Genomic DNA, 12,079 nt, shown 5'->3' on the forward strand with positions numbered 1-12,079 from the left:
AAGAGATGGCTAACATTTTTCTGCAATAGCATAGCCAAAATAAGAACTTAAATAATAATCTCATAGCTAGATTCACTTCGCCATCAGCGAAGTATACAGTAAGTAGAAAAAACCTCCCTTTCAGACCAAAGGGAAAGAAAATTTTAAAGTGAGAATATAATTTTCCTCATGGGCATTGTCTACCTTAGAAAAACTACTACAGAACATGCCTGTGACTATAGACTTGTAGTTCAGGCCACCGAAGATTAGAGATGGGACACGGGCACTCCCTTGACTTGCATCCTCTGGTCTGCTTTAACACAAACCAGGAGGAAAAGAAAGCTAGGCATCAGAAGCAATGGGTGGCAGGTCTATTAATGGCTGATCTATACAGTGATCTGCCCTCAAGGAGACCCAACAGGCCAGTCCACTGCAGTGGCTTTCAATGTGGTAAGCCTGGGCTTCAGCAGAAGTCAGCTTGTGAAGAGCCCTGGCAGCTCTGCCAAGAGTTGGATCACTGGAAATGGACCTGCCCTGGAGTCGAAGGATGCCCAGGTCAGAGCCACAGATCTTATTGGCTCTAAGCTGAAAAGCCCTTCACTCAGCCCAACTTCCAAAGTGACCACTGCAGCTGAGGGTATGGTCAAGTAGGGTCAGCAACATTGCAGGCAGAACTGTAAATTTCTTGTTAGAGATGCCACCTGCCTTTACCTGGCCAGCTCTCCTCCCAGGCCAGCCAAGTAATGAAAGTCAACAGAGTGCCTTCCCCTAGGAGGTTCACACCTCCCTTAGGATATACCCCATGTGAAGAGATAGATAGGTCTGGGCCTCTTAACTTACAAGGCCTAAAGCCCAACAGATTATTATCAAGCCCCTTCTATCAGGTTCTATTTGCCTCTCAATCAGAAAAATTACTTGTAGCTTAGACAGCACCTTTCTTAGCTCCTCTAATAATGACTCTGTCCTTTGTTCTAGGCCCTGTCTAGTGCACTTGGGCCTCATTCCTTTGTAATCATAACCTCTACTCTACCACCAATGGCTCTACTCCCAACATGTGTGTACTGATGGTCCTCTTCCCCACTTAATGCTGTATAATTGTTCAAACCTGGTAAATGCCACTCTTAGGATCATTGCTTACTATCCTCACTCTGTCTTTTATGACCTTGTCTAAATATGATCAGAGTCGGCAAACTTGGAAGGCTTCCATAGCCTTGGCAACTCATGACGACAGCCTAGGATGGTTGCTGGCGCCATAAACTAGAGTGTCAATTTGTTGGGTTAACAACAGGAGCCACTGTGCAGTTGCTTCTCATGTGGGATCTCTGTCCTTAATGTGCTGTACATTGTGATTTAATGCTATAACTAGTACTCAAACAGTATGTTTCACTTTGTGTTTCTATGTGGGTGCAAACTGTTGAAATCTTTATACTAAATTGATCTTCTGTATATAAAGAGAATTGAAAATGAATCTTGATGCAAATGGAAGGGGAGAGGGAGCGGGAGAGGGGAGGGTTGCGGGTGGGAGGGAAGTTATGGGGGGGGAAACCATTGTAATCCATAAGCTGTACACTGGAAATTTATATTCATTAAATAAAAGTTTAAAAAAAAAAAAAAAAAAAAAAAAAAAAAAAAAGATTGTCCATAAATTTAAGCTGCTAAAATCAATCAAAGATACATTTTAATTTGTGTGACCTGAATCTGTGTATCATATGTTTTAGACTTGTTGGTAGAAAGAAACTAAAAACATTTTAGATGGTTGTGCTTAAGTTTACAGGCTAAACAAACTACACCATGTTAGATATTTAAGAAGTGTTTTCAAATACATGATTCTTAAAATTTATAGAAGGCATTGGACCTTCTGGTAAATGTTTTCTTAAGTTGTTATCTAATGGTTGAAAAGGTTTGCTAAGTATTCATGTGATATAGCTATTGTCAGCAAGCGATCTAGGACTTGCTCCCTCATTTCTCTATTCTAAGCCCAACTTGTTCTTTCATTTCTCTATTCTCTTCAAGGTAGGAAACTAATTCTATTATGAAGGAATCTGTAGGATGCACAATTTAATCTTTAGACCTTATAAAAGAGATGGCTAACATTTTTCTGCAATAGCATAGCCAAAATAAGAACTTAAATAATAATCTCATAGCTAGATTCACTTCGCCATCAGCGAAGTATACAGTAAGTAGAAAAAACCTCCCTTTCAGACCAAAGGGAAAGAAAATTTTAAAGTGAGAATATAATTTTCCTCATGGGCATTGTCTACCTTAGAAAAACTACTACAGAACATGCCTGTGACTATAGACTTGTAGTTCAGGCCACCGAAGATTAGAGATGGGACACGGGCACTCCCTTGACTTGCATCCTCTGGTCTGCTTTAACACAAACCAGGAGGAAAAGAAAGCTAGGCATCAGAAGCAATGGGTGGCAGGTCTATTAATGGCTGATCTATACAGTGATCTGCCCTCAAGGAGACCCAACAGGCCAGTCCACTGCAGTGGCTTTCAATGTGGTAAGCCTGGGCTTCAGCAGAAGTCAGCTTGTGAAGAGCCCTGGCAGCTCTGCCAAGAGTTGGATCACTGGAAATGGACCTGCCCTGGAGTCGAAGGATGCCCAGGTCAGAGCCACAGATCTTATTGGCTCTAAGCTGAAAAGCCCTTCACTCAGCCCAACTTCCAAAGTGACCACTGCAGCTGAGGGTATGGTCAAGTAGGGTCAGCAACATTGCAGGCAGAACTGTAAATTTCTTGTTAGAGATGCCACCTGCCTTTACCTGGCCAGCTCTCCTCCCAGGCCAGCCAAGTAATGAAAGTCAACAGAGTGCCTTCCCCTAGGAGGTTCACACCTCCCTTAGGATATACCCCATGTGAAGAGATAGATAGGTCTGGGCCTCTTAACTTACAAGGCCTAAAGCCCAACAGATTATTATCAAGCCCCTTCTATCAGGTTCTATTTGCCTCTCAATCAGAAAAATTACTTGTAGCTTAGACAGCACCTTTCTTAGCTCCTCTAATAATGACTCTGTCCTTTGTTCTAGGCCCTGTCTAGTGCACTTGGGCCTCATTCCTCCATAATCATAACCTCTACTCTACCACCAATGGCTCTACTCCCAACCTGTGTGTACTGATGGTCCTCTTCCCCACTTAATGCTGTATAATTGTTCAAACCTGGTAAATGCCACTCTTAGGATCATTGGTTACTATCCTCACTCTGTCTTTTATGACCTTGTCTAAATATGATCAGAGTCGGCAAACTTGGAAGGCTTCCATAGCCTTGGCAACTCATGACGAGAGCCTAGGGTGGTTACTGGCGCCATAAACTAGAGTGTCAATTTGTTGGGTCAACAACAGGAGCCACTGTGCACTTGCTCCTCATGTGGGATCTCTGTCCTTAATGTGCTGTACATTGTGATTTAATGCTATAACTAGTACTCAAACAGTATGTTTCACTTTGTGTTTCTATGTGGGTGCAAACTGTTGAAATCTTTATACTAAATTGATCTTCTGTATATAAAGAGAATTGAAAATGAATCTTGATGCAAATGGAAGGGGAGAGGGAGCGGGAGAGGGGAGGGTTGCGGGTGGGAGGGAAGTTATGGGAGGGGGAAGCCATTGTAATCCATAAGCTGTACACTGGAAATTTATATTCATTAAATAAAAGTTAAAAAAAAAAGAAAATATAAGGGAAAAAAAATAAAGAATAAAAACTTCATGCATTTCATAAATACAACTTTAGAAACATAGTAATTTTTCCTACCATACCCACCCTCCTACTCACACTCCCACCATTCTTCCTCCTCCTTCTCCTAATATTATTTTTTACTAATAAGATCTATTTTCAATTAACTTTATACACATAAGATTAACTCCATACTAAGTATTCAACAAATAGTATGAAAAAAAAGTGTTGAGGAACAGTTTCTCTTTTGATTTCTTCTATTACCCACTGTTCATTCAGGAGCATGTTGTCCAGTCTCCATGGGTTTGCATACCATGGAGATCCTTGAGTTGTTGATTTCTAGCTTCATTCCATTGTGGTCAGAGAAGACACATGGTATGATTATGACTTTTTTTTAATTTGCTGAGACTTACTTTATGACTTAGCATGTAGTCTATCCTAGAGAAAGTTCCATGCACTGGTGAGAAGAATATGTGTTCTGCAACTGTAGGATGAAAAGTTCTGTAGATATCTGTTAGGTCCGTTTGGTCTATAGTGTCGATTAACTCTATTGTTTCCTTACTGATTTTTTTGTCTGGTTGATCTGTCCATTGCTGAAAGTGAAGTATTGAAGTCCCCCAATACTATTGTATTGGAGTCTAAGTCTCCATTTAGATACATTAACATTCCTTGAATAACCAGGCACCTTGTAATTGGGTGTGTATACTTTTATTATGTCACATCTTCCTGTTGAATTGATCCCTTAATCATTACACAGTGCCCTTCTTTGTCTCTTTCAACAGTTTTTGTGTTAAAGTCTATTTTGTCTGATTTTAAATGGCTACACCGGCTCTTTTTTGGCTTCCATTAGCATGAAATATCTTTTTCCATCCTTTCACTTTCAGTCTGTATCTTTGTTGGTGAGATGTGTTTCTTGTAGGCAACAAATAGATGGGTTTTAGTTTTTAATCCATTCAGCCAGTCTGTATCTTTTAAATGAATAGTTGAGTCCATTTACATTCAAGGTTGACTATTGATAAGGAACAACTTTGCCATGTCATTTTTTGATAAATATTCTTATCTTCTACTTTGAATTTCCTTTGTACTTTTACTTGGAGATTTTCTGCCTTCACATTCTTTTGTAGTGATGACCATGTTTCTGTGTTTCTGTCTATAGCATATCCTTAAGCATCCTTTATAAGGCTGAATGAGTGGTGAGAAATTCTTGCAACTTCTGCTTGTTATGGAAAGTCTTTATTTCACCTTCATTCATAAATGAGAACTTTGCAAGGTACAATATTCTGGGTTGACAGTTTTTTCTCTTCAGACTTAGAATATATCTCACATGCTCTCCTAGACTGTAGAGTTTCTGATGAGAAGTCAGCCATGAGTCTAATTGGAGATCCTCTGAAAGTAATCTGGCAATTCTCTCATACACATTTTAGAATATTTTCTTCATATTTTATTGTGGAGAGTTTGACTACAATATGTTGTGGTGAAGATCTTTGCTGGTCATGTCTATTAGGAGTTCTGTATGCTTTTTGAACTTGGACATCCCTTTATTTCTCCAAATTAGGGAAGTTTTCTGTAATTATTTCAAGGTGTTTTAATCCATTCTCTCTTTCCATGCCTTCAGAAACTCATAAGACCCTTATATTGGGTTATTTGATAGTATCCCATAGAACTCCAACACTGTTTTTTAGTTTTCTAATTTTTTCTTTTTTTTTTTTTTTGGTCTGACTGTAAAATTTTCAGAGATTTGTCTTCTTTGTCTTCTAATTCGGATATTCTTCCTTCTGTCTCACCGATTCTGTTATGGTTTTCCATTGCATTTTTTATTTGTTCTACTGAATTCTTCACTTCCAATATTTCATTGTGATTTCTCTTTAAAATTTCAGTTTCATAAGAAAATTTTTTTTCTCCAAATTAGGAAAGTTTTCTGTTATTATTTCACTAAAAAGTCCTTTTAATCCTTTCTCTCTTTCCACACCTTCAGAAACTCCTAGAACCCATATGTTGGGTCATTTTATAGAATCCTGTAGATTCCCAACAGTGTTTTTTAGTTTTCTAATTTCCTCTTTTTGTCTTTGGTTTGACTGTATCATTTCCTGTGCTTTTTCTTCTAAGTCTAATATTCTTTCTTCTACTTCACCAATTCTGTCATTAAGGCTCTCTACTGCATATTTTATTTGCTCTATTGAGTTCTTCATTTCATTTTTTTTTCTCTTTAAGATTTCAGTTTCATGGGAGAAATTTTCTTTCATGTCCTGTATGGATTTCAGTAGTTCGTGCATTTGCATCTGATTACTTTTATGTAATTGTATGATCAATTTTTTAATTCAATGTCCAGCTGTTACAAATAACACCTGCCTGCTCTTGGCTAGTTAGAGGACACTGGCGCTGGGTGGCCAGAGAAAGAGAAATGTGCCATGTTTTTTTTCCCTCTAGGTTGGCAGATACACTATCCACCACAGGGCTCCAAGCCAGATTCACCCCAGGCTCTTCCTGCACCTTTATCACCAGTGGCTTGGGCTGCTGCAGTGTGGTCTCACCTCACTCTCCAATGTTGGTGCTGAGGCTCTTGGCTGCCAGGGTCCTGAGTTTGTGCATCCACACCCTCCATGTAGATCCACAATGTCCCTCTAATTTGTGTGGAGTTTTCTCTGTCATTTTCTCCCTAACTCTTTGCATGAGATTGTACTCTCTCCACTTTTTAAAAACTATCTTGCCCTAGACTAGAGCAGTAAGCTACCTCCCTATTCTGCCATCTAGGTACTGCTCCCAAATCTCACATTTTTAAAGCATCCATACTTTCAGTTTTAGGGCTCTGTTTTCAATTTGCTGATTACTGACATAGTTTCAGCTACAGCTACTGTAACTGATGAATTACTGGATTCATTACTCTAAAAGACAAAAAGACAAGTGATGGCATTGATTATATATTTTTAATTTTTAAATTATAGCAATTAGCAAAGCACTATACACAAAGCAGCAAATGGCCATATGTAATTTAATCATCATTCCAAATGGGAAAATAGAGACAACAAAGGCTAGTTTGAGCTTTGCCCTAATGATAGTGATGACAGTATGAGGGCAGGAAGAAGTGAAAGACAACAATAGTAAGATCTTGTATCTGTAGAAAACTTAATTTCTGCAAAATAGTTTGTTTTATATAAGCATAGTTGAATAAAGCATATGGTGACTTAGGGCAAACACTTTAATTGAAGGATGAGAATTTTTTCATTGCCATATTACAATTTGGTTCTTTCATTCGGTCAATAAAATAAACTTTATTTTCAGACCACAGATTCTCCATTTATCCCTCCCCTGTTCTAGCTTACTGTGATATCACCTATATATCCATCAGTCATTCAACAAGTATTTGTAGATTTCCTACTGTGTACCACAGCTGTTTTAAATACTAGCATGAGGGGCAGCGCTGTGTTGTAGCAGGTAAAGCCACTGCCTGCAATGCCAGCATCCCATCGGGGTACCAGTTTGAGTCCCGACTGCTCCACTTCTGATCTAGCTCTTTGCTGTGACCTGGGAAAGCAGAAAATGGCTGAAGTCCTTGGGAACATACACCCTTGTGGGAGACCCAGAAGAAGCTCCTGGCTTCTGGATTTGAATTGGCCCTGCTCTGGCTGTTGTGACCATTTGGAGAGTGAACCAGTGGATGGAAGATCTCTCTCTTTCTGCCTCTGCCTCTCTGTAACTCTGCCTTTCAAGTAAATAAGTACATCTCTAAAAATAAATAAATACTAGTGTGAAATAGTGAACAAGATAAAAAATAGTCTTCTGTTGTGTAGTTAATAGCCAAATGGACTGCTAACACCATACAAATTTCCACTACTGTTTTTCCCCCTCAAAGATGTGGCTGTTGGAGCCTAAACTGTGACACAGCAATTTAAGTCACCACCTAGGAAGCCAGCATCCCATATTTGAGCTCTCATTTGAGCCCTGTCTGTTCTGTTTCCAATCTAGTAAAAGATGGCCCAATTATGTGGGCCCCTGCCACCCACATGGGAGACCTGAACAGAGTTCCGGATTCCTGACTTTGGCCCAGACCAGCCCTGGCCATTGCGGCCATTTGGGAAGTGAACCAATGGATGGAAGAGATCTCTCTCTCTCTCTCTCCCTCCCTCCCCCCTTCCCTTCCTCCCTTCCTCGCTCCTTCCCTCCCCCCATAACTCTGCATTTCAAATAAGTAAATAAGTAAATCATTGAAAGAAAGACTCAGGCATGAATATCAAGAGGAAAAGTTGAAGGACAGTAAGGAAAGCATTGTCCAACACATTCTTACCAACTCTGGCCATCTTTTGTTTTGCACAAAAGTTTACATAATTTTATTCTCTTTCCTTAGAGTATTATTTCATTGAAGATTTGTGTTTATACACCCCTCATAGCCTCCCACATATGTTCAGGTATAACATTTATAGGGAAGAAATTGCTAAGGCACATGGGAGCATCCCTACTATACCATGCTTTAGAAAACTCATTACTAAATCTTGAAATTCATTTGATTTGAAAGGTTCATTGCAATTTTACTATATATGTGGTGGGCATTTGACACAATGGTTACAGCATTACTTGTGGTGCCAGCATCCCATATTGTAGTGCCTGAATTTGAGTCCTCATTCTACTTCTAATCCAGCTTCCCGCTAATGTGCATCCTGGGAGGCAGCAGGTGATGGCTCAAGAACTGCATCCCTGCCAACCATGTGAGAGACTCAGATAAAGCTTGGGGCTCCTGGCTCCAACCTGATCAAGCACCAGCTGTTGCGGGCATTTGGAGAATAAACCAGCAGATGAAAGCTCTGTATTTCTCTCTTTATATCTCTGTCAGTCTGCCTTTCAAATAAAGCAAACAAATGAATCAAACTCTAAAATCTTTATATAATTTATTTTGAGATGCCTAATTACTTTTAAAATTTCTTAATTATGAAGTAAACATTATTTTAATTATTTCAACTGAGAATTATTCCAAAATGAAAGCATTTACAAATAAGTTTTTCTTTTTGTTTTAGAATGTGCTACTCTTCATAATATGATAAAAGGGTTACAACAGACCATTGAATATCAACACCATTTGAAAGGTAAAGTAACATGATTTACTTGAGCACCTCTAGGGAATTTTTTTGTGTCATTAACAATAAGTTCATTTTAATTTTATCTTATTCAATTTATTATCTAAAAGACTGTTATTAGTACTATAGTTCCAATATGATTATGAAATAAATGCTGTACTGAATAGAACAATTTGGTAACATTCTCTTATAGCAATTTCAGGAGATGTTTTACAGTAGTTCAAAATAATTCTTTTACTAACTTTCAAATACTTGGAAGTATATTTATTTTCAATAGCAATGATTTTTTTTAAAACTTCAGTTTTGAAAAGTGGGTATTTACTACTTAACCCATGACTAAACTATTCAAAACTCAGGATAAATTATCATTTAATTTTTTGTCTTAGACTAAGACTACATTAACTGTGAAGCCAACATATTCAGTATATCTTTATTGACTTTTTTTTTTACATTTTTTTAAAAAATCATTTTGAGAGACAGACACCTAGGGACAGAGAGAGAGGGAGAGACAGAACACGTAAGAATCCCATCTGCTGGTTCACTCCTTAAAATGCCTGCGACAACTTGAGCTAGGCTAAACCTAAGCCAAAGCTGGAAGTTGGGAACCAAATCTCATGGGTGATGGAAAAACCAAGTATTTGAACCATCACCACTGCCTTCCCAGGGTCTCCATTAGCAGAATGTTGGAGACAGGAACTAGAACTGGAAATCAAACCCAGATACTCCTATATGGGATCTGAGCATCTTAACTGATAGGCTAAATGCCTATCATTATCCTACTTTTAATAGGACTGCCATTCAGGAAACAGAGCAACTAAGTATTCTGATTCAGCTGTGGGATGGCTGTGTTTATTAGAGATTATTAAACTAAATGCTCTTAAAGGTCCTTTCCAACATAAAACTACTTTGAAATAAGCATTTATCATCTTAAGCCTCTGCTTTTAAAAAATATTATTTATTTTTACTTATTTGAAAGGCAGAGCAATAGAAAGAGTGTTGTTCCATCCTCTAGTTCTCTCCCCAAATACTTATAAGGTGAGGATTGGGCTATGCCTAATCCAGGAGGCAGGAACTCCATTCAGGCCTTCCATAATGGCAGAGTACAAAGTAAATGAACCACTATCTGCTGCCTTCCAGGGTATGCATTAACAGGAAGCTGGATCAGAAGCCAAATTTGGACTTGTACCCAGGTACTCCAATATGGGATGCTAGCATCCCAAGTGGTGCCTTAACCCTCTGTGTTACAATACTTGCTTTAGCCTCTACCTTTATCATAAAAGAAAGCACTGTATATAAATGAGATAGAATATTGAGAATTATCCACATTCCCAAATACTCTTTTTAGTATATAACTCCATATTCACATCTTCATTGTTCAAAATTCATTGATGACTCCCTGTAGCCTATAAAAAATCCAAAAACTTTAAGAAAATTGGGTATAGAAGGAACATTCTTCAACACAATCAAGGCAATTTATAACAAACCCACAGCCAGCATCCTATTGAATGGGGAAAAATTGGAAGCATTCCCACTGAGAGCCAGAACCAGACAAGGATGCCCAGTCTCAACATTGCTATTCAATATAGTCCTGGAAGTTTTAGCCAGAGCCATGAAGCAAGAAAAAGAAATCAAAGGGATATAAATTGGGAAGGAGGAAGTCAAACTATCCCTATTAGCAGATGAAATGATTTTATATATATAGGGGACCCAAAAGACTCCACTGAGAGACTATTGGAACTCACATAAGAGTTTAGTAAAGTGGCAGGATATAAAAATCAACACAGAAAAATCAATAGCTCTTCTATATACAAACAATGCTACGGCTGAGAAAGAACTTCTAAGATCAATCCCGTTCAAAATAGCAACAACAAAAAGATCAAATACCTTGCAATAAATTTAACCAAGGATGTCAAAGATCTCCGCAATGAGAATTATAAAACTTTAAAGAAAAAATAGAAGACACAAGAAATAATGGAAGAATCTTCCATGTTTATCGATTGGAAGAATCAATGTCATCAAAATGTCCATATTACCCAAAGCAATTTACAGGTTCAATGGGATACCAATTAAAATACCAAAGACATTCTTCTCAGATATAGAAAAAATGATGCTGAAATTCATATGGAAACACAGGAGACCTTGAATACCTAAAGCTATCTTGTACAACAAAAACAAAGCTGAAGGCATGACAATACAGATTTAAAGACATACTACAGAGCAATTATAATTAAAACAGCCTGGTACTGGTACAAAAATAGATGAATAGAGCAATGGAACAGAATAGAATTGCCATAAATCACCCATGAATCTACAATCAATGTATCTTTGACAAAAGAACTGAAACCAATTCCTGGAGCAAGGACAGTCTCTTTAACAAATGGTGCTGGGAATGCTGAATCTCTATTTGCAGACATATGAAGCAAGACCTCTACGTTACATCTTACACAAAAATCCCCTCAAAATGGATTTAAGAACACAATCTATGCCCCAACATCATCAAATTATTAGATAACAAATATAGGCAAAGAGTTCTTGGAAAACTCCTCAGAAGCACAGGCAATCAAAGCCAAAATTGACAAATGGGATTATATCAAATTGAGAAGCTTCTGCACTGCAAAAGAAAACACTCAGTAAAGTTAAGAGGCAACTGACAGAATGGGAGAAATTATTTGTAAAACATGCAACCAATAAAGGATCAATAACCAGAATATATAAAGAGATCAAGAAACTCAACAACAACAAAACAAATAACCCAGTTAAGAAATGGCCAAAGGGCCGGCACCACAGCTCAATAGGCTAATCCTCCACTTGCAGCGCTGGCACACCAGGTTTTAGTCCCGGTCAGGGCGCCGGATTCTGTCCCAGTTGCTCCTCTTCCAGTCCAGCTCTCTGCTGTGGCCCGGGAGTGCAGTGGAGGATGGCCCAAGTGCTTGGGCCCTGCACCCGCATGGGAGACCAGGAAAGGCACCTGGCTCCTGGCTTCAGATCAGCACAGTGCACTGGCCGCAGTGCGCTGGCCGCAGCTGCCACTGGGGGGTGAACCAACAGAAAAGGAAGACCTTTCTCTCTGTCTCTCTCTTTCACTGTCCACTCTGCCTGTCAAAAAAAAAAAAAGAAGTGGCCAAAGGACTTAAACATTTTCAAAAGAAGAAATCCAAATGGCCTACAGACACATGAAAAAATGTTCAGAAACACTAGCCATCAGGGAAATACAAATCAAAACCACAGTGAGGTTCCACCTCACCCCCATTAGTATGGCTTTTATACATAAATCAACAAACAAAAAATGCTGGCAAATGTGGGGGAAAAGGTACCCTAATCCACTGTTGATGGGAAGGTAAACCCTGTGGACGACAGTATG

General features: G+C 38.7%; 1 protein-coding gene across 1 annotated transcript in view; it reads left to right on the forward strand.

Moving 5' to 3' along the window:
- The window catches only part of CCDC152 (coiled-coil domain containing 152), a 46,984-nt gene that overhangs the window by 9,966 nt on the left and 24,939 nt on the right, over positions 1 to 12,079 (forward strand). The window contains exon 3 of the mRNA XM_062211746.1: positions 8,659 to 8,727. Coding sequence (XP_062067730.1) covers positions 8,659 to 8,727 — 69 coding nt within the window. The remainder of the gene's footprint in view (positions 1 to 8,658; positions 8,728 to 12,079) is intronic.

This window comes from Lepus europaeus, chromosome 15, assembly GCF_033115175.1.
Source record: "Lepus europaeus isolate LE1 chromosome 15, mLepTim1.pri, whole genome shotgun sequence".
Classification (NCBI taxonomy): domain Eukaryota; kingdom Metazoa; phylum Chordata; class Mammalia; order Lagomorpha; family Leporidae; genus Lepus; species Lepus europaeus.